At 41.3% G+C, this 23,773-nt stretch overlaps 2 protein-coding genes across 9 annotated transcripts in view; one reads left to right on the top strand and one right to left on the bottom strand.

Annotated features, from left to right (window-relative positions):
- LOC109430287 (uncharacterized) overlaps positions 1–23,773 on the top strand; it is a 225,532-nt gene that overhangs the window by 113,424 nt on the left and 88,335 nt on the right. The window lies entirely within an intron of this gene.
- The window catches only part of LOC109412401 (5-hydroxytryptamine receptor 1A-like), a 62,931-nt gene continuing 47,049 nt past the window's right edge, over positions 7,892–23,773 (bottom strand). For both annotated transcript variants that reach the window (XM_062846172.1, XM_062846171.1), the window contains one exon: positions 7,892–9,662. In XM_062846172.1, coding sequence (XP_062702156.1) covers positions 8,653–9,662 — 1,010 coding nt within the window. In that variant the 3' untranslated portion in view covers positions 7,892–8,652. The remainder of the gene's footprint in view (positions 9,663–23,773) is intronic.

Below are 23,773 nucleotides of genomic sequence, written 5' to 3'. Positions count from 1 at the left end.
CCGGACAAGTTTCAGGTGGAATTTCAGGAGGAATTTCTGGACAAATCTTTATAGGAAATCTAGGGGAAATTCCATGGAACTATTCATGGATCAATTCCAGGAGGAATCCTTTAATCAATTCTTTGAGGAATCGTTCAATGAATTCCTGGAAGAATCTCTAGAGGAATTCTGGAAGGAATCTATGGAGAAATTTCTGAATATATTCATAGAGAAATTCCCAAAGAAATTCCTAGAGAAATTCTTAGAGGAATTCTGAGAGGAGTTTCTAATGAAGTTCCAGGAGAAATTTCCAGAGGAATTTTTGGAGGACTTACAGAAGCAATTTCAGAAGGAATTTCTGGAAGAATTACTGGAGAAATCATCGGAGGAATTTCTGGAGGAATCCATGAAATAATTCATGGAGGAATGTGTAGAGGAAACCTCGGAGACTAAATTCCTGGATTAATTCTTGGGGGAAACCCTGGAAGGATTTCTGGATGAATTCCCGGAACAATTCCTGAAGGAATTGCTGTACGAATTTCCGAAGAAATTCCTGGAGGAATTCCTGGATCCATTCCTGAATAAATGACCGAAAGTATTCCTGAAGAAATACCTGGGGTAATTTTTGGTGGAATTCGTGGTAGAACTCCGAGAGGAGTCCCTGGAAAAATGCCTGGATGAAATCCTGGAAGAATCCCAGGAGGAATACCTGGAATAATTCTTGAATAAATTCCAGAAAGAATTTGTGGGGAAATTTTTAAAAGAATCCCTTGAGGATTTCCTGGAGGATTCCTGAAAAAAATATTTGAAGGAATTCCTAGAGATATCTCAGGAGGAAATCATTCAAGAATCCCAGGAAGAACTATTGAAATATTTCTTGGATAAACTCCGAGAGGAATTCTTGGGGTAATTTCTAAATGAATCCCTGGAGGATTTTCTAGATAAATTCTTGGAGAAATTGCGGTAATAATTTCTGAAGGAATCCTGGATTAATGCCTGGAGGAATCCCTATAGAAATCTCTGGAGGAACTTCTGGAGGAATGCCAGGAGTAACCCCTGGATAAATTCCTGGAGACATGCCTGTATCAATTCCTGGAGGAATCTCTCGAGAAATTCCTTAAGAAATCCCTGGAGGATACCCTGGGGAATTGCCTTGAAAAATCCCTGGAGAAATTCCTGGACTAATGCCTGGAGTAATCTCTGGATACATTTCTAGATGAGTACCTGGTGGAGTTTTCAAAAGAATTCTGGGAGCAATCTAGTGGAGTTTAGAGTTTTTAGAAGAACTCCCGAAGCAATCTCTAGATGAATTGCTGGAGAAATCCTGAGATGAGTCCATGGAGAAACTCCCTGGAGAAATTTCTAAAGAAACCTCTCGAAAAATTCCTAGAGGAATCCTTAGAGAAATTTCTAGAGAAATTCTTGGAAGAATCCCTGGGAAAATTCTTTGAAAAATCCCTGGAGGAATCCCTGAAGCAATTTCTGGAGAAACCTCAGGAGGAATGCCTGGAAAGTTCTGGACAAATTCCTGCAGGAAGTTCTGGATAAATTCCTTGTGGAATCCCAGGAAGAATTCCTGGATTAATCTGTAAAGGAATTTTTGTGGAAATTCCTTGGAACTATCCCTGGAAGAATTCTTGAATGAATTCCTGGAGGAATCTCGAGAGAATTCTTGAAGCAGTTAATGGAGGAATTTCTAAAGAAATTCCTAGAGAAATTTCTGAAGAAACTCCAAGAGAAATTTCTGAAGAAAATCCAAGAGAAATTTCTAGAGGAATTCCCAGAGGAATTTTTGGAGGAATTCTAGGAGGAATTCCTAAAGGAATTGCGGTAGTAATTTCTATGGGAGTTCCTGGATCAATTCCTGGAGGACTTTCTGAAGGGATTCTTGGGGTAATACTTAAGTAACCTCTTGAGGAATTCCTGGAGGCATCCTTAGAGGAATTTCTAGAGAATTACTTGGAAAAATTCCTGGGGGAATTCTTGCAAAAAAACTGGAGAAATCCCTGAAACAATTTCTGGGAGAACCTCAGGAGGAATTCCTGGACAAATCTCTATAGGAATTCTTGAGGAAAATCCGTGGAACTATTCATGGAAGATTTGCAGGAGGAATCCCTAAATGAATATCTTGAGAATTCCTGAATGAATTCCTGGAAGAATCTCTAGAGGAATTCTGGAAGGAATCCATGGAGAAATTTCTGCAGGAATTCAAGGAGAAATTCAGAAAGGAATTTCTGGTGGAGTTCCAGGAGGATTTTCTGGAGGAATTACTGCAGGAATCATCGGTGGAATTCCTGGAGGGATCCATGAAATAAATCCTGGAGGAATGTGTAGAGGAAACCTTAGAGAAGAAATTTTTGGAAGAATTTTCGGAGGAATTCATGGAAGAATTCCTGGATCCAAACTTGAATAAATTCCTGGAGTAATTCCTGAGGAAATACAATACCTGGAGAAATTCTTGGTAATACTCTTGCAGAAGTCTCTGGAGAAATGCCTGAAATTCCTGAGGAAATCCTGAAATCCTGGATTAATTCCTGCGGGAGTTTCTGATGGAATCCCAATAAGAGTTCTTCTAGAAATGTTTAAAATAATCTCGGAATTCGTTTTTGTAAGAACAACAGAAGAAATTTCCGGTGAATCCCTGGAGGAACTCTTGAAGTAATTTCTGAAGAAACCCGATGAGGAATCCCGGAAGCAAGCCCCATTAGGAACTCTTTATGGAATCTCAGGAGAGCTTTCTTAGCGAATACCTGGAAGATTTTTTGTAGGAATATTCCTGGATAAAAAAAAATGAAGAAATCAATGTCTGCAGTAATTGTTGAAGGAATACTAGGATCCCTAGTGGAGCGGACCTGGTGGGATGGTTATTTAGAACACTTGACTATCACACCGAGGGATCGAATCCCACTCCCGACAAACTCGCAAAATGTGACTTCTTCCTTCGGAAGCGAAATAAAGCGTGGGCCCCGAGATGAACTAGCCTAGGGCTAAAAATCTCGTTAATACACATAAAAAAGAACTAGGATCCCTAAAGGTTTTTTTGTACACATTTTTCAAGCAATTCTTGGAGTGTTTTTTTAAGAATCTCTAAGTAAAATTTTCTAAAAGAATTTCTGGAATACATTCCTGTAGAAATACTTCGAATCATTCCAGATTATTGGAGCAATCTCTAGTGGAATTTTGGAAGGCATATATGGAGATATCCCTGTAGAAATCTCTGAATACCTGCAGAAATACCTTAAACACACTAAGAAAAAATCACCGACTTCGGTAATGTTTTACCGAAATCTCAACCGTTAAGTTTGTTTTACAGGAAAAAATCGGTAAAGCTTGCAACTTCTACCGAACTTCGTTAGAGTTTAACAGATAAACGATAACATTTTACCGAAATTTTGTAGTGTTTTACCGAATTTCGGTAAAAATCCATTACCGAACGCTCACCGGTTGAGATTTCGGTAAAAATTACCGAACGCAATTAGCTGTGAAGGATCTCTGGAGAAATTCCTGAAGGAAACTTCGAAAAAAGCACTGGAACAATTACCTCTATAGATATCCCAGGACAAATCCCAGAAAAAAATGTCTAGTGGAATGCCTAGATGAATTCTTGATTGAATTTCTGGAAGAAGCCAAGATGGAATCACTGAATTAAGCTATGAAAAAAAATCTTGGAGGAATTGTTCGTACTCATATAGTTTACAAAACTATGAACAAATCTGTAACAGTCATTTTGATTACTCAAAACTACAATACTGATTTGTATATTCACTTATCGGGCGCCCATCCCGCTTAAAATTCATCTCAAGTCAGGCCCCCCCTGGGCCCCCTCCAGGAAAAAATCCTAGTTACGCCAATGCTGGCTTGAATCTAGTACCATTAGTGACATCACCCAGTGGCATTATCTACATAGGAGCAACTTCAGCTGCAGCAATATGAAGTGGTGGCAAGCTTGCTATTCCAAATCTTTCGGTGTGTAGCGTTTCAACAAAGTGCCATTCCATGTAATTAACATTATTGGGACCGCTTTTCCTGGTTACATTCGAGAGCGGTACCGAAAGGCGAGAATGCGGCGAGACTACTCAATATTGCCAAAGTTTGTAATCGTTTTACGAGTATTTTGAGGGCGGTGATTCCTGCTGTTTCCTTTGTAGGGTATGTCTATCATGTTGTCACAGTCAGGTATTCACCTTGAACGAAATAGATGGAGACGTTTCTCTAGTTGTTCATATTGTTTATTTTCATGCTTTCTTTCTACACGAGTTCTTATCCCAAGCTCGTACTAGGAAGTAATACAAATCCTTTATAATCTGTATAGTATATACCCACCCTAAACGGGTCGCCAACCAGCTAATGCGTTTTTGCTCTAACATAGCTGACTTAGTTGAGACTGACTACGATGACGACAGCATAGCAAATACTGTAGAGAAGAGATCTAAGGATTCCGGAATCAAAGCTCATCAGCGGAAGATGGAAACGACAATCGGTGCTGAAATTGGTGCGGAGACGGCGGCGGAAAGAAATGATGCGATTCAGGAAAAACAACATTTGGATCAAATCAGGGATATTGCTCGAAGGAAGCGATTATGCTGGAGTTGTTCTTCGTGCTGCATTGCAGCATTGTTTTGCGATAAATAATATTACAGTTGCTTATAGTTTGCAATAGTTATTCTAACCAACAATTTGTGCATACTCAAAGAAGCCATGAAAACTGAAATATTAGAACACGATATAAGAAATCCTTCTCAGAATTCTGCAAAAATCGTTCTCAGGATTCTAGAAAAATCTCCCTATGGATTCAGGGAGAATCCCTTTCAGTATTCCGGAAGAATCTCTCTCAAGATTCTGAAAGAATCTCATTCAGAAATCTGTGAGAATCCCTTTCAGAACTCTGGAAGAATCCCTTTCAGGATTCTGGGACAACTCTTATCAGGATTCTGGGGGAATCCCTCTCAGGTTTCTGGGAGGGCCCATATAGCCGAGGCGGTAAACGCACGGGTATTCAGCATGACCATGCTGAGGGTGACGGGTTCGATTCCCGGTCGGTCCAGGATCTTTTCGTAAAGGAAATTCCCTTGACTTCCTTGGGCATAGAGTATCTTCGTGCCTGCCACACGATTTACGCATGCAAAATGGTCATTGGCAGAGGAAGCTCTCAGTTAAAAACTGTGGAAGTGCTCATAGAACACTAAGCTGAGAAGCAGGCTTTGTCCCAGTGAGGACGTTACGCCAAGAAGAGAGAGAGAGAGTTTCTGGGAGAATCCCTCTCAGGATTCTGGTAGAACCCCTCTCAGAATTCTGGGAGAATCCCTTTCAGGATTGTGGGAGAATCCCTATGAGGATTCTGGGAGAATCCCTATGAGGATTCTGAGAGAATCCCTAATCTGGGAGAATCCCTATGAGGATTCTGGGAGAATCCCTCTCAGGATTCTGGGAGAATCCCTCTCAGGATTCTGGGAGAATCCCTCTCAGGATTCTGGGAGAATCCCTCTCAGGATTCTGGGAGAATACCTCTCAGGATTCTGGGAGAATCCCTCTCAGGATTCTGGGAGAATCTCTCTCAGGATTTTGGGAGAATCCCTCTCAGGATTCTGGGAGAATCCCTCTCAGGATTCTGGGAGAATCCCTCTCAGGATTCTGGGAGAATCCCTCTCAGGATTCTGGGAGAATCCCTCTCAGGATTCTGGGAGAATCCCTCTCAGGATTCTGGGAGAATCCCTCTCAGGATTCTGGGAGAATCCCTCTCAGGATTCTGGGAGAATACCTCTCAGGATTCTGGGAGAATACCTCTCAGAACTCTGGGAGAATCCCTCTCAGGATTCTGGGAGAATCCCTCTCAGGATACTGGGAGAATCCCTCTCAGGATACTGGGAGAATCCCTCTCAGGATTGTGGGAGAATCCCTCTCAGGATTCTGGGAGAATCCCTCTCAAGATTCTGAGAGAATCCCTCTCAGGATTCAGGCAGAATCCCTCTCAGGATTCTGGCAGAATCCCTCTCAGGATTCTGGCAGAATCCCTCTCAGGATTCTGGCAGAATCCCTCTCAGGATTCTGGCAGAATCCCTCTCAGGATTCTGGCAGAATCCCTCTCAGGATTCTGGCAGAATCCCTCTCAGGATTCTGGCAGAATCCCTCTCAGGATTCTGGCAGAATCCCTCTCAGGATTCTGGCAGAATCCCTCTCAGGATTCTGGCAGAATCCCTCTCAGGATTCTGGCAGAATCCCTCTCAGGATTCTGGCAGAATCCCCCTCAGGATTCTGGCAGAATCCCCCTCAGGATTCTGGCAGAATCCCTCTCAGGATTCTGGGAGAATCCCCGTCAGGATTCTGGGAAAACCCCTCTCAGGATTCTGGGAGAATCCATATAAGGATTTTGAGAGAATCGCTATGAGGATTCTGAGAGAATCCCTCTCTAGATTCTAGGAGAATGCCTCTCAGGGTTCTAGGAGAATCCCTCTCAGGGTTCTAGGAGAATCCCTCTCAGGGTTCTAGGAGAATCTTTCTCAGGATTCTGGGAGAATCCCTTTCTGGATTCTGAGAAAATCCCTTTCAAGATTCCAGGAATATCCCTTTCAGGATTCTGGAAAAAATCCTTTCAGGATTCTGGGAGAATCCTTTTCAGGATTGTGGGAGAATCCCTCTCAAGATTGTGGGAGAATCTCTTTTAGAATTGTGGGAGAATCCCTCTCAGGATTTTGGTAGAATCCCTTTCATGATTCTGGGAGAATCCCTTTCATGATTCTGAGAGATTCCCGAATAGGGTAGGTAATCAAAAGTTGAACCAAATTGCGGCTTTCCGAAGTAGCGTAAATTTTGAGTGATTTTTTCTCCCACATGGAAATAATTTACTACGGTAACATCTTATGTACATGAAAGCCACGGGTATAAGCTTTCTGTTAAGTGGCAATAAAACAGATTTTTTCTGTCTCTTTTTTTTTTGTCGGACTGACATAAATCATGTTGAAAAAAAAATAGCACGCGTATATCAGCTTGGTTTTCACAGGCTCCGAACACACATCTTCTGATTGATACCTACCAGTGCTAGACATCCATCTGTAGGCGCTTGTTGAAACCATTCGGAAACAACCAGAACGCTTTCTACTCTGATTCAATTTATAAATAACTTTTACTTCCAACTGAGAACATGCTTCCTTTCCTCTTTTCGCACACGCACCGTCATATGCACATGAAAACAGGTTGCTTTGTTGTCTCTGCGCTCCACTCAAACATCAGTGTTGACTGCAAAGCTTTGTTGCATTCTACGAAGCGAAATTTTCTTTTTACGCATGGTTTGTAAAAAACGTTTGACATTTGTTTATTTTGTTTCATTCTACAAAGCGGGAGCTAAAATCTACGAATGAGCAAGCTTAGTGTCTGTCGGATTCGTGATTTCGTACATGATACAACTCCATTTGTACTGTTTCAGCGTGGTGGTACGAATGGACCGTACAGTTTACGCAGATTGTTTTCAATTTACGAAAACTGCTTTTACGAAGCATATTCGTTGAGCTTTTACGAAAGTATTTTATCAGTGTTCAGGAACTTGGAAACAAAATTTGGATTTTTTCATCCCCCAAGAGTAAACAAAACAACCACTAGCGCAGTCTGCCGGCCAACACGAGAAGCTCGCCCCCGTTTACTAGTTCAAATTTAGATTACAAATGGTTCAACTTAAGATACCATTCTCCAAGTAAGAATTACTTAAATTTGATAATTTTATGACAAATAATGCGAAATATTATTCGGTTGGTCAATTCTACGATAAATAAGCTTTCATTTGATGTGTTCACATATTGCGTATGATACAATGCATGAGCTGTACGAGTGCACCGAAAATATGCTTTCTCTGGGAGGAAATGGGTGAAATTACAGTGATTTTGCAATTGCATGTTTTCTATGACAAAAAAGCTTTTTTCAATGCTTTTAAAGTCCATGTTATCAGGTTATATTACGGAAAGCTGTTTAACATCTTTTTCGGAACAATATTTGCCTAAAAAGTACGTCGTTTTAATGAATTTCGAAATGGTTCAAATTAAGATTACAATTTGACTAGTTCAAAGTTTGATTTCTTACCCTACCCGAGTTTTGAGTGAAGCAATTTTCTAGAAATAGGGTATGAGCACTCTTATTCAGTCTATGCCCCCATGTTCGTCGTATTCTAAAAACAGACGATTTAGGCACCAATTGTTTCCGTTCTTCTTGTGCATGCTGACTTCTAACAAAAAATACAAAAATAAAAAAACAAAACAAATAGCGCTTATTAGCTTTGTTTTCGATAGGATGAAAATCGGAGCACTTTGCTGAAGAAGGTTTCCGTTCCCTACATACATAGAATGGACTCTAATTGATGAATGAAGACCAAGAACTTAGCTTTAAAGACGGAATGAGGAACCTTTTGTTATTGATGCTGCTGTAGTGATTGGGACATAATCTTTAAATTTTCTTTGACATGCTGCTTGCGATGAGTTGAGTATCTATACAAACAATTTATTATTATTCTTCCTACTCTACTTCTCGTCGTTAGGACACAAAGCTGGTTTACACACTTATGAACGAAAATATACACACTCACATAGGCCTTAGCATATCCTATTACACACGTGTCTATCGAGCAAAATACTTAGAACTGTAATCTTTTGAAACAGGAAGACCACTCGTGTGCTTTCCTTACACTTTATTTCACAGTCTGGTCTGCACGGAACGATCGATGTCCGTGTCAGTTATTCGATTTTCCAGGTCACTGGCGTCGCTGTTGTACGTGGGCATCGATCTGTTGCTGGTGTTGTTGTTCCTCGATATACGGTGCTGGGGGCTGCCAGTAAACGAGGAGGTGTTGGTAGTTGTTGATGTTGTAGCATCTGAACTTCGAGACTGCTGGCTAACACCGTTCCCGCCAACGACGTCGGAGGTGGTGCCAATGACTGCACGGTTGCTACCGTTGCTGGATGCCGTTCTTGCCGATGCCTCCTGTGCCGGATCTTGTGGGAATGATTTATTGTCGCCTGGCTGGCAGCAACAGGAGCACATTTTTCTCCACAGCTTCTTCATCGATGTTCGGAAACCGTTATGCCACCAGGCATAGATAAGGGGATTTAGAAGGCTGTTGGTGAATCCGAGAATGGCCAAAGGGCTGGCGATGGCAAACTGTAGTCCCCGGCACAGGTCCGGATTCGAATTTGGGTCACATAGGACGTACATGGTGCTAGCGATGAAATATGGCAGCCACGTCACGACGAAACATCCCGTCGTGAGCATGACCACCTTGATGGCTTTCCACTTGGTCGGGTGCTTTCCGGTGTTCCGGCCGTCAATCGTCTTGGGGGAGCGTTTTTTGCAGCATCGGAAGCATTTGGTTGGTTTGCGATTCTCTTCGGACAATGGCTGTTCGGCTGCCGCCGGAGCCCTAGCAGCTGCCGCCGCCGCCGTGCCTCCGCCTCCTCGAAATAATCGTAAATTGCCAGCCAGGGCACCCTGTTGCTCACGGCTCGCTTTTTTCAGCTGTGCCACCCGGCGGAGGGCTTTATGTAGAATGATGCTGTACAGAACAATGACCACAATCAGAGGGATTATTCCCACCACGGTGGTCAGTATAATGAGAGCTGGCGGTGCCAAACGGACAAACCAGCACACGCGTCCACCATCCGTATCGCCACGCCAGCCGAACGCGGGCAGAAAGCCGATGATAAGACCTGTCGAACAATCGAAATCGTTAGGGTGGTTCTTGGATTATAGGGCAAGCTTTATGGGAGGCCTATTTAGTAAACGATCATTAGGGTTGGTTAATGTATTCAATAAAATCTCTTTCATTTTTATAAAAGCTAATAAACATGTGGATTCATATGTGGGTGTAAATAATCTGACTGATTTATCTTTGCCAAAGCGTTTCTGGGTTATTTTGGAAAGTATGTTTGATTTCCAAAAAAAAAAAAATCAGAGCCTTATTGCTGTGAAATAAAATAACTATGGAAAACCTAAACAACAACGTCTTCGTAGAAGGATCCACAAATAAAATAATCTGTTCTCCAAAGCTAAACCTGCTTTTTCTCCATATACTTGGGCTAATGCCCTGTCAGCCTAATGTTGGCCTCCATATACCTGTGCTACCTCAGCCTAATGTTGGCCAATTCTCGCTAGTTGTTGGAAGATCACATTTGTACATCCAGAGGCGTCAGGACAATTTTCGAAAAATCTGGATGGTTTAAAAAAATTTGTTTGGAAAAATTTGGAACGTATGGGAAACCTTTCAAATTCCAGAAGAAACCTTACAAATTCTGGGCAAAACCTCACAAATACTGAAAAACAAATGTCTTGATCTTCCAGATTTTTGTAAAATCATACCTTAGAAAATCTGTAAAATCCAGATAAAATTGAAGGTTGGCAACGCTGACAGCATCTACCCGTGTACAAAAAATCAACCTAATAATGCACGATCGGTGAAGTACTACATTTGTAGTAATGAGCAAAATTTTTGTATGGTGAGAAGGTGAATTCTCCGTTTCTGCAAGAAAATGGTACAAAATGCGTGGGTATTATGATTCTTTGTCTAATTCAATACTGTTTGAGCGAAACTTTGAAAATCTGTGCTGTCAAAAACACAAGAAATTGAAAAAACAACACAGGTTTTCAATGTTGTGCACAAACAACATAAAAATTAGATAAGGAATTATAATACCAACGCTTATTGCACGACTACCTCGCAGAAACGGAGAATTTAGCTTCTCACCATATACAACTTCAGCTTAATACTATAAATTTAGTACTTCATCGATCGTGTTCTATTGGTGTGGAACTGTCTGAGCCCAATTAGTATGAAATTGGCTGAGTTATAGAGAAAAACTGCCATAAACAGAATCCTCTGTCCAAATGGTCATGCACCTTCTCTGTTGCAAATTCGCCCGAATAGCAAAACAAGGCCCCAGAAAAATCTGAAAATCTGAGAAAAAGGATGAATCATAGAGTAAAAATGAGGGGAGGTTGGTAGTAATAGGAGGTCACGGGGAAAATTGCTTGCGCGAAAAGGAACTTTCGGGCTTTCAATAGATCCCAGGAAATAACATGGGATTTCAGGGAAAGAGAAAGGGGGGTTTCAAGAGGTTTCAGATAGTTGCTAGGGATTTCTAGAAGGATTTTGGGGGCTTCAGTGGTGATTCAGAGGGCTCCTGAGACCTGGCCTCTTAGGGATGTTCTAGAGACTTAAAAAAATACACGGACACGTTCAATGCTTCCAGTGAGTTATACGCTCTTTGAAGGAAGCACGACACTAGACAACGGACTAGCATGCAATGCCCAATGGCACAGCCGAAAACTTTTCCTGAAAGCTGCCGCGGGAATCGAAACCGCACTCCTAGCACGATGCGACTAAATGCTTGGTGACACAAGCCGCACGGCCACGAAGTCACACAGTTTCTTTTATTTTTTATTCGAGAATTCGTGAATTTTTTTTCCAGCGATAGGGAATTCTAGATAGTTTCATCAGGTTTTGTTGACGTTACAAAAGATTTTAGGGCCATTCCAATGTGATTCAGGTTTTTAAAAGATTCAGGGTTTCCAGGAAGTTGCAAAAGGCTTTTCATTGGTTTTCAGGACGTTTGAAAGGGCTTTCAGGGGCCTTTAGACAGCAGATTTCAGGTATTTCAAGGGGTTTCAAATTGTTTTATGCAGGGTGGCCACACAAAATCAAAAATAAAATTCCCGCATTTTTCCCGACTTTTTCCCGCATTGATTTTAAATTTTCCCGACTTTTATCCATATGCTTTTGGAGCTAACAAAACATCCCAACATACAAACTTTAAAGTGGATCTGTAAAATCTACTGGAATATTTATAGTGTCATTGTCATACTAGGACAGTTACGTAGTTGTTCGAAGACGTTGAAACATACCAAAACAATTCTACATGTAACATATGTTTGAAGTTTGCTTTTTATTCCACAGGTTTTGTAACGAAACCCATATTTGAATTATTTGTATCGGCATTCCCAACAAGATTTTTTGTGTACTCCTTAATCCTAGGTCAATATGACCCAGACAGGCTCACTGAACGTGCTCTACACCAACGTGATGCCACATCTTAGAAAGGTTAAGCAATGCATGATGAAACTCCGATTAAAAATCTGGATAAACAACTGGAGTACTCTCTGGTGAATTCCTTATAGGGATTTATAGAGCACTACATTGTTTTAATTTTGTATGGGATTTTGACGTTTCCTGGCCTTGTTGTTTACAAAATTTCTGTAAGAGTGAAAGAGAAGGAGAGAATTTCATGCAGTGCCCTATATATTTGTTTTCTCTATCACTGGAATTCTGAAAATGTGAATGATGGAATGCTTGATGTACCTAATTCAGGTATAATTCCTATAGGTGTTTCAATAGAATTATTGGATTGTTTTATGGCGAAATGTTCGAGGAATTCTGAAAGAATATAGAATATAGAAAAAAATCTTTGCTATTTTTTTCATACACTCTGCTGGTAACAAATAAGGAAGTCTATTCAACAATTAGGTTTATACATAATTCATGAGGAAATGAAAGTCCGTAAGAGTTGCTGGCTCATCAAATTGCCCTATGTGTTTAAGGACAAACGTCTTGAAATCCCGCTTCAACATTGCATCGAAACTTCAGACGAACAAATCTCAAGAAGCAAGCTTCAAACAACAATGTATTTCATTATTCTGTTCTTGCTCACTTGTAATTAATTTAAAGTAAAAAGCTCAGGTGCACAGGTTTTGTTTACGAAGAGATTTGTGCCCTCAAAATCGTGAGTAGGTTCCAAAATCGGCCATTGGGGCGGCCATTTTGGGATTCTAACAAGTCTGTCCTTAAAATGAATCTTGCACCTCCATTATTAAGTTTCATTCAGAGCATTCGATTAACCTTCCATTCAAGGCTGAAAAAGATCTAGAAATGGACTTGAACTTCTTCCAGTATTTGAGGCATTCTTCTATCTTTTAATTTTCTAGATTCCAATAACAATTCTCGCCAAATAATTCTACAGAATTGCTTCTACGAATAGTTCCAAGAAAGACATAAAGCAATTCTTTAGATTCGCATAAGGAAGTAGGTATAAAAAGCATCTACAATGGTTACACTTCTGTCCTAAAGACAGCTTTTCATATTCAGAATATCAAGATTTCCCTAAACAGAGAAAATCATAACATTTGAACCTGTTCACTGATTTTTTTGTTTTGTTTGAAAATCTGGCAGCACTGCTTGTTAGCAATCGTGTGTACATCGAGTGCGATTTTTGTTTTTGTTTTTAACGTGTATTTGACCGTAAAAAATTGTGTTTCGTTATTTTTGCATTGTTAGTGATCTTAGTTTTATTTTGTGATCGAAACTCTACACCAGTTCTCCGTTAATCCAGTGATAATAGTGAAGTGCCTTTGGTGCAGTGGTGACAATAATAACCCCCGCTCACCCCCCTACGCACATTTTTTTCGTGAGAAGCGACATCTTGCGGCATCATTCGGAAGCAAAACTTGCACGCAATCTCCCATCGAAGATCAAGCTTCCGTCATCAGGGGCTGTCCATAAACCACGTGGTCATTTTTTTGGGACTTTTCAACCCCCCTCCCCCCCCCCCCCCGCGTGGTCATTCGTCCATACAAATTTTTTTATTTGTCCATACAAAATGGTCATTGGCCGAACCAGCCCCCCCCCCCAATGACCACGTGGTTTATGGACAGCCCCTCATCAAGTTCTTCAAGCATTCTATTTGCATCATCAACGTGTTGCTGTATAGTCTACTGAAAGGCGTTAACGACTACTATCATCGACAATGGAAAACAACTGTAGCAAATGTACCCAACCTATTACTGGCTCTGACTTGGTCACTTGTCGCAGCTGTGGTCAATTTTTCCATATGAACTGCGTCGGTGTATCACGTGCTCTACTTGGCTATTTCCCTACTCATCGAAAGAATCTTTACTGGATGTGTGACAAATGCGCCGATTCATTCGAAAATTCTCATCTTCGAGCCATTACGAGCCAAGCAGACGGAAATTCACCACTGTCAATGCTAACTGACGCAATCACCAATCTGCAATCGGAAATTAAGAAAATTGCCTCTAGGCCTGTACCAACGATTCAATCACCAAAACTCAACCGCTGGCCTACGGTCAGCGATTCAATACGTGGTTCAAAACGTCCCCGAGAGCTCGATCCAGTAGTACGCACTACTGAATGTCTGCATGGATCAAAACCGATCAACCAGGATATAGTCTCTGTGCCAGTCACTGAAAAACCGTCGAATAAGTTTTGGATCTATCTGTCTCGCATTAGACCCGATGTGACGAACGAAGCAATCTCGGAAATGGTGAAAGCTAATCTTGAGACTGACATCGAGCCACACGTCGTTAAACTGGTGGCCAAAGGAGCCGACACAAGTAATATGTCATTCGTTTCCTTCAAAGTTGGGCTCGACCCTTCTTTGAAAAACAGTGCTCTTGACCCCTCGAGCTGGCCTGAGGGAATTCTGTTCCGACAGTTTGAAGACTACAGCACTCAAAAATTTCGGAGAATTTCCCATGTGATTCCAAGCCCATCGCCGATAACACCGACTGTTTCGCAATCTGCAATTTAACCGACTATCAACAACATCTTGACTACGATTGGATACTGGGACGCAACGACGAAGGCTCATTGGAAGCCCCAACTCCCCCTGCCACAGTCGAGCCTTTCCCGCCAGCGTTCAACAGCCGTCCTGGTCCTGTGTGTGGGAATGGAGAAGGGGTCTTCCAACCCCTCATTCACGGCAAGTATAATGCATCAACGAACAGTCCAGCTTCTGATCCAGCTTCTGGTTTCAGTGATATTCTACGCGACTTACAACCTCTCTCCTATCGGATACCGGGACGCAACGATGACAGCTCCATGGAAGCCCCAACTCCCCCTACCACAGTCGAGCCATTCCTGCCAGCGTTCAACAGCCGTCCTGGTCCTGTGTGTGGGAACGGAGAAGGGGTCTTCCAAACCTTCATTCACGGCAAGTACAACGCATCAACGAACAGTCCAGCTTCTGATCCAACTTCTGGTTTCAGTGACATTCTACACGACTTCCAACCTCTCTCCTATCGAATACCGGGACGCAACGATGACAGCTCCATGGAAGCCCTAACTCCCCCTACCAAAGTCGAGCCATTCCCGCCAGCGTTCAACAGCCGTCCTGGTCCTGTGTGTGGGAACGGAGGAGGGGTCTTCCAACCCCTCATTCACGGCAAGTACAACGCATCAACGAACAGTCCAGCTTCTGATCCAGCTTCTGGTTTCAGTGACATTCTACACGACCTCCAACCTCTCTCCTATCGGATACCGGGACGCAACTATGACAGCTCCATGGAAGCCCCAACTCCCCCTACCACAGTCGAGCCTTTCCCGCCAGCGTTCAACAGCCGTCCTGGTCCTGTGTGTGGGAACGGAGGAGGGGTCTTCCAACCCCCCATTCACGGCAAGTACAATGCATCAACAATGAACAGTGCAGCTTCTGATCCGCCTTCCAGTTTCAGCGGAAATTTATGCAGATTTCAGCCGTCTCTCGGTGAGGTACCAGAATGCTACGAAGTCAGCTTTACTGCAGCCTCGAATGCTTCCCCAGTTGAACGATTGGAGAAAGAGTCTTCCAATCATGACAACGCTTTCCTCTCCATATACTACCAGAACGTTCGTGGATTACGCACCAAGACAACAGACTTGAAACTGCGCATGACTTCTTCCGATTACGACGTTTTCATCTTCACAGAAACGTGGCTTCGGCCGGACATCTACGACTCGGAACTAACGTCTGAATATTCAATTTTCCGCTGCGATCGCAGTGCAGCTACAAGCGACAAGTCGAGAGGTGGAGGAGTTCTCGTCGCAGTGAAATGTGGACTGCAATGCTTAGCTGTGTCTCTGGTCGACTGTGAGCACCTAGAGCAAGTTGCTGTTCGTGTGAAATTGCCTAGTAGATCCTTATACGTTTGCAACATTTATTTGCGTCCAAATTCCGAGGCAGCACTTTACTCAGCACACGCTATGGCTGCACAAAGCATTGCCGATCACGCTGCAGAAAACGACGTAATATTGATTCTGGGAGACTACAACCTTCCCCGCCTGAAATGGTGTTTCGATGACGACATCAACGGATACCTGACCTTGAATGCTTCCAGTGAACCGGAACTAATTCTTGTGGATTCCATGTCAACATGTGGTCTAGTGCAACTGAATCCTTTTGTCAACTCTAGCGGAAATTTGCTCGATCTGGTTTTCTCCAATTCACCTAACGATTTCGAAGTACTGCAGCCGCCGCATCCGATTTTACCTTCCGACGATTTTCACCCACCACTCGTCCTGCAGCTAGACACTCGTAGCTCTGTGTTTGCCCAGGTCGTTTCGGATTCCCACACTCCTGAACTTGACTTCAAGCGCTGCAACTTCGATGAACTCAATACCACCCTGGCATCTGTAGACTGGGAACACTTTCTCAATGGAAATTCGGTGGATGCAAACGTGGTCATATTTTACGACAAGCTTTCCGAGATTCTCGCTGCACATGTGCCTCGTCGTCGATCTCTCGATGCATTGAAAAAATATCCTTGGTGGACGGCTGAATTGCGTAATCTACGGAATCGACTGAGAAAGATGCGCCATCGTTTCTTTTCCGATAAAACTAATGAAAACAGAGACATGCTCCGCTCTGTTGAGTCTGCGTATAATGAACTGCTCACATCATCCTACCAAAGACACGTAAGTCGATTGGAATCCAACCTGAAACGAAACCCAACGAATTTCTGGAATTATGTCAAGTCTCAACGATCTGGTAATCGTGTTCCGGTCAATGTGACATACGGCGAAGTCACGGCCAACACACCCGAGGAAGCCGCAAATCTGTTCTCCAGTTTTTTCCAAACCGTGTACAGTTCGACGCCCCCGCGACTTTATTCAGGGTGCTTTAGTCAAGTGCCGTCATATAATGTTCATCTACCGCCTTTTAATTTCTCCCATGACGAAGTACTGCGAGCATTGACAATGTTGGACGCTTCAAAAGGTGCTGGCGTTGACGGTCTGCCCCCGTTACTGTTGAAAAACTGTGCCATATCGTTGGTGGTGCCTGTAACGATGTTATTCAACCGTTCTTTAGAAGAAAAAACCTTTCCAAGCCTATGGAAAACTGCCTTCATGATACCCATTCACAAAACCGGAACATTCAGTCATGTTGAAAACTACCGTGGCATCTCGATTCTTTGTAGCCTTGGGAAAATGTTTGAATCTCTAGTTCACGGTATGATGCTTAACGCTGCTAAACCGCTTATTTCGGAGTTCCAGCATGGTTTTGTACCGCATCGTTCTACCACGACAAACCTGTTATGCTACACTTCCGCACTATTTAAAGAAATAGAACACCGAAAGCAGGTAGACTCAATCTACATAGATTTTTCAAAGGCATTCGATACTGTTCCCCATGAGTACGCTGTTGAAAAACTCAAGCACATTGGTTTTCCTGATTGGTTTACTGAATGGCTGATGTCGTATCTTTCTGGTCGCAAAGCATTTGTTAAAGTAAATTCTGCAACCTCGAGTTCATTTGACATACCATCTGGCGTTCCACAAGGCAGTATCCTAGGCCCCCTCATCTTCGTGCTGTTTATCAATGATTTGTGCACTCGGATCTCCTCAGGAAAACTGCTGTACGCGGATGATATGAAAATTTTCAGAGTCATTGCCACACTTTTAGATTGCCTTGCACTCCAGATGGACATAGATGAGCTGCTGCGCTGGTGTCACGAAAATGGTATGAACGTGAATATTAAAAAATGCAAGGCTATAACGTTTAGCCGTAAACGCAGTCCGATGATGCACCAATACCAGATGGGAGCGATCCAGCTAGAACGTGTACAGTCAATTCGCGATCTGGGGGTGACGATCGACTGCCAACTTCGTTTCAACGAGCATGTGTCGGTAACAACTGCGAAAGCCTTCTCCGTACTAGGCTTCATTCGCCGTAACGCAACGCATTTCACCGATCCGTACACACTTAAGGCACTTTACTGTGCTCTGGTGCGTAGCATCCTAGAATATGCAGCCCCGGTTTGGAACCCGTACCACGTTTCGCAGATCATACGCATTGAACGTGTCCAGAGGCGATTCGTACGCTTTGCGCTTCGCAACCTACCATGGAATGATCCCGAACGCCTCCCTGACTATCCTGCTCGCTGCCGCCTGATTGATCTGGAGCTGCTTTCTGACCGGCGCAAAAAGCTTCAGCAGTTGGTCGTGTTCGACATTTTGCAGAACAACATTGACAGCCCTGATCTCCTGTTGGAACTCTCGTTGAATGCACCGCTTCGTCAGCTACGTCACACCGATTTTCTCTTTGTTCCGGGACATAGAACAGGCTACGGCCATAACAATCCTCTAAGCTCCTGCATAAGGGTTTTCAACGAAGCCAGTAACATTTTTGAATTTGGTATGACGAAGCAGAATTTTAGAAATAAGCTATAAGTTAATATTAAGTATCAGTCTGTACGATTTATATCGAAGACAAAGAAATAATAAATAAATAAATAAATAAATAAATTTTTGTTTTCAGGGCAAAACTATGTTAAGGTGCAAAAAAATGCATACATATTGTTTTTTTTCACGTTTTCATGGTGTTAGAATCAAAGAGGTACCCTGGTTTTATATTTTTATCAGAAAATTCAGGAAATTCGGCGTAACATATCAAAAAGCAAAGACAAAAAAGATACTACACCGTATGTATGTTCTTAAGTTTTTGAGATATGATTTTTTGAATATAGAAAGTCATATATTTTAATACTAGGTTTTCTAAAATTTTAAATTCTCACAAAACTTGATATCCATAGTTCTAAGAGAATTCAAAATATGATCACATTCTAAAAAGTGTCTTTTATCGGAAAATTGATCACCCTAATGACGAAATGAAAAAAATACGGGTCTAATCTGTTTCGATGAAGCACAAACCCACCAAGTTTCACGACATTCTGAATTGCACTACATCGATTTTCTATGGAATGACTGCATTATATAACAAAAAAAATGCACGAGATAATCATCAGAAACGACTGGATTTCTAATGCCTTTAGTATTTTTTTTTTCAACAGAATTGAAAATGTCGCTATCGAAAATATTTACTATGATGATTACTGTGATTGCAGGAAGCTTTTCTATGAACTCAATAAGAAATTCGCTACAAATACCATCAAAAATGCCTGCAAAACAATAATTTTAGGAAATCTATCATCAACGAATTTAGGGAATGTTAAAAAAATCCTTTTTTTAGGTTCATTGATATTCCACAAACTATACCAGCAGAAATTATTATGAAAACAATTTTATCTCATGGTTTTATTTCGAAAATCTTTAAAGTTCATCAAATTTGTTTTATTATTTTCTTCGTTGTTATTAGTATTCAATATGTGTATGTCATGATCATTATAATTATTGTACTTTTCTTCGTGATGCCTTGGAGGAGAGCAGAAGTATGGTATAATTGTGAAATTGTGTATGAACTTGGATTTAAAATGAATGAAGTATTAAATCTAGATTTGGGTTTACATTCTGTGGGCATTACACAACAATTAAAAATTCCCGATCATAAACCAAATTCCCGACTAATTCCCGCATTTTTCCCGATGAATTTCAATTCCCGACTTTTTCCCGCATTTCCCGAATTTCCCGAGTCTGTGGCCACCCTGATTTTATGGGGTTCCAGGTAATTTTCAAAGAACCATTTCAGGAAGATTCAGATGCAGGGGTGTTCTAGCGGTTTGGGTGGACATTCATGAAACTCTTCTTGAAACTTCTTACAAACCCTTGGAATTCTCTTGAAACTTCTTGAACGCACTGAAATCGCTTGGATAGCTCATGAAATAGAAACCTTGCTGAATTCTTCTAAATCATTTGAAACTTCTTCGAAACATTCCCGGAATTCCCCTGCATCATGCTGGAATACTCCATGCAACCCCCTGAATTCCACGGAAATTCCCTTCGAACACCTCTGAAACCATCCTGGATTCACTAAAAAGTCCCTAAACCTTTCGAAACGTTCTTAGAATTCTCTGAAACTACCCAGAAACCCCATGGAAGCCCTTAAAACGCCCCTGAATCCCCTCGTTTGAAATCAAGATTAAAATGAATCTAAAAAGTTGCCAGAAGGGAAGAGTTTGGGTTTCAGCTAATGCCAAACTTTCAGCAGCTTTCTAGCTGATTGAAAGACTAACAATGAGCCTTGCTGGAGCTTCTATGCAATTTTGTTTCTCAAGTTCAGATAGCGAACCTCTTATGTTAAATTCGTTTTTGAACCTCACTCAGTCAAAAAAACTTTAGATTTTCATAAGGCCGAGCTTATTAAACGGCCTTTATGAATTGATTAGAATTATTGGAATGGATTTCGTATGCAAATTTTGCAACACGATGTCCTCAAGTGACGGTAGCCGTGTATATTAAACATGAGCTCAGTGTTCCCGACGTTCATGGATCGATTCCAGTCTGCATCATTTTAAGACTTTTTTGCTCCTTTCATAAGTCAATCATAAGTCAATTTTATGAAACTGGCTATAACAAGCAGGATCAGTTTCCATAAGGAATTCTTATGGTATCCATGCTGAAAAATTATAACAAAAATCATAAGGAATTTTGATGAATTTCGTTAGGATTTTTTCGATCTGTGTGGGTTAAAACTGGACCGGTCGAAAATGAAATCGAATTTGCAACTGTGATCTGATCCAATAAGGCACTGTAAGGCGCGGTTCCTAAGTCTTCTTCTAAGTCGTTGACGTTCCGTAGCCATCTTGTTTACGATTCGGACTACGAATCGGAAAAAAATTCGTAAGCTTTTGGACTTTTTTTTTCAGCTTTCCATGAGTAATTTGATTTTATTCTAAATGTGTGGTTCGCGTACGTGGGAAAGTGTGCTAATTTATTAAGGTCTTTCTAGGACTCCACAAATTTGTTCCAGTACTCCTTCAGGACTTTATTTTTTGATTCCAATGAAGTTCTTTGTGAGACTATTCCGGGGGTTCATTTGGGATTTCTTTAGAAGATCCCTATAGAGCTCTTCTAGAAGTTTTCTTAGGAGGTTCTATCTGGGATTATTCCAAGAGCTTTAAGGGAAATTCAGGATTTCTTATGGACTACCTTCTGAGATTACTGCAGGAGTTTCTTGATTGTTTCAAAATTCTATCCGAATTTTTCTAGAAATTTATTTCGAAATTCCCCCAGGAATTCCTTCTGAGATTACCCCAGCATTGTTTCCTGAAATTCCTCCATGATTTTTTTTTGTGGTGGCTCTACAAATTTATTCTAAGATTTCCTTCTGTGATTCCTAAGCGAGCTTCATTCAAGACTCTTTTTGGGGATCCTTCAGAAGTTTGCTCTTTGATCCCTTCTGAAATGCCCAAATGGTTCCTCCTGAAGCTTCTTTCAGGGTTCCTTCAAAGATTCCTTCTGGGACTTTAAGGGATTTTTTCTGTGATTTTCTCATGGAGTTCCAGAAATCTTCCAGGAAATCCTAGATTCTCCTGATAGTTTTTTTAGTGTCTTCAGAAGTTTTATTTTTGACTTCTAGAATGTTTCTGAAAAATATTCCTGGGAATTCCAGCAATTTCACCCGGGATTTCTTCTGGAATTCGTCTAGCAGTTTTCTTGGGGATTACATCACGAATTACTTCCAAAATTCCCTCAAAAACTCATTCCAAAATTCTATAAGGAATTCTGCCGTGTACAGCATAGTTGTCCCATGTTACTTTTTGACGATTTTGACTTTTTATCATCAAAAGGTCTATTTTTGCGTATACTTTCAGAATCTACTCTCGGTAAGTATACTTTGTTCAGAAAGTCCATGAAAACAAAATCAAGTAATTTGTTCTATGTTTAGTTTTCTCATCATAAGTTGTCCCATGTTCCATTTTGCAGCATAAGCTGCCCCATGTTGATATATTTTTTCTCAAAAGCTATCCCATGTACATTTTCTACGCATAAAAAGCTGTCCGAGCTAGTGTCCGAGCATCTCTGAAGAAATCCTGAACATTTTCCGGAAATCCTGATATCATTTGTAAAATTTAACATGGGACAGCTTATGCTGCAAAACTCGACATGGGACAGCTTATGAAGAAAATTACAACATGGGACAGCTTATGCTGAACATCTCACATGACATGGGACAGCTTATGCCGAGAAAATCCCGAAAATTGCTAGATTTATCGGCATAACAGACTTTAAAAAAACAAAGTAAATAGAATGTTTATAAAACTTTTTGTTCATACATCAATGATAAATACCAATTCTAACACTATGCTGATGGATTCACTTCGTGTTTTTATTACACTTGTCCGTAGAGAAGTAAACAATGCTGAAACCTAAAATGCAATTTTCTCAGTTTGCTGTTTTGGAACATGGGACAACTATGCTGCACGCGGCAGAATTCCTTCCAGAAATGCCATTTGAGATTCCTCCCGAAGTTCCCTCTGGGATTTCTTCAGGAATTCTTTATGACGTCCTTCTAGGAATCCTACAACAACTTCTGCAGGATTTCCCAGCAACTCCTTCCAAAATTTATTCAGAATCTACTTCTGGGACTGCTTCAAGAATGTCTTAGGAGATTAGTACGTTAATTTTACCAGGAACTCCCTGAGGAATCACAGAAAGATATCCCATAGGGATCCGTAAATTTGTGAAGAGACCAAGGAAGGAATTCCTGGAAGAATCTTGGAATTAGTTTCTAGAGAAATTTCGGAATTTGGAATTTTGAAGAAATCCAAGAACTATTGAACTAATCTCAGAAGCTATTTCTTAAGGTATCCAGGATAGAATCTCTGGGAGAATCACGGAAGAACTTCCTAGAGGAATTTGGGTTAGAGCTCTTGAAGGAATCCCAGACGAAAGCTCTTTGGGAATCCCAGGAGAAACTCTTGGAAGATCTTTCAGGGAATTCCAGAAGAAACTTGTGGAGGAATGCCGATATTTTTTTTTGGAGAAATCGCAAAGGAGTTCTTGGAGGAATCCTGGATGTTATTGCTCTGAAATCCCTGAAGGGCCTCCTGAAGGGGTGCCACCGTGCCGTCATTAACCTTTGCGGTACCAGGTGCCAACATCAAATGTTTAAAAATCTGTAACTTTGTTAAATCTCTTCCGGTTTTGATGAAAATTTTACAGAAAATCACAAATGAGTTGAATTCTGGACATATGCAATGGGACCAACAAAGTTTTCCGTTGTTCTGGATTTAAGCCGGAAAAACCTGGGGTACCCTTGGACCAAAACAGGAAATTTTTGAGAAAAACAAGCGAAAACAAGTTGAAATTCGTAACAAACCAATTAGTACGGTTCAGAGACAGTTTGGTCACGTAGCAGTCCGGAACCGGTTCCGGTAGGGATCCAAAGGGGACACTTTCTGAATTTCACAGAACCAGATCGTTCGACGGCACAAAATTCATGATATTTCATCTGGATGTCAATAGGCATAGTGCCGATGGCCGACAATGGATCTGGTCACTTCCGGATGCTCCGGAACCGGTTCCGATAGGGACCCAAAAGGGACAATTTATGAATTTCATGGAATCACATCGCTGGACCGATCAAAATTTATGAGTTTTTATTTAGAACTTTGGGAGATGGCTTAGCAGTCTTGGAGGAAATTGAAAACTAGTTATTTAAATTTTTCCCGACGTTTCGATCCGTTTGGGATCTTTTTCAAGGGTTCTAAAATAGTTTAATTATCGTATTATAAAATAATGTTACATTGGTATAATTTGACTTCAAGTTACCGATTTGCTACTGTTTTTTCGTCAAGATTGGTTTTGTATACACAC

This window comes from Aedes albopictus, chromosome 1 (assembly GCF_035046485.1).
Source record: "Aedes albopictus strain Foshan chromosome 1, AalbF5, whole genome shotgun sequence".
Taxonomy (NCBI): Eukaryota; Metazoa; Arthropoda; class Insecta; order Diptera; family Culicidae; genus Aedes; species Aedes albopictus.
This window is presented reverse-complemented; position numbering and strand designations above follow the sequence as displayed.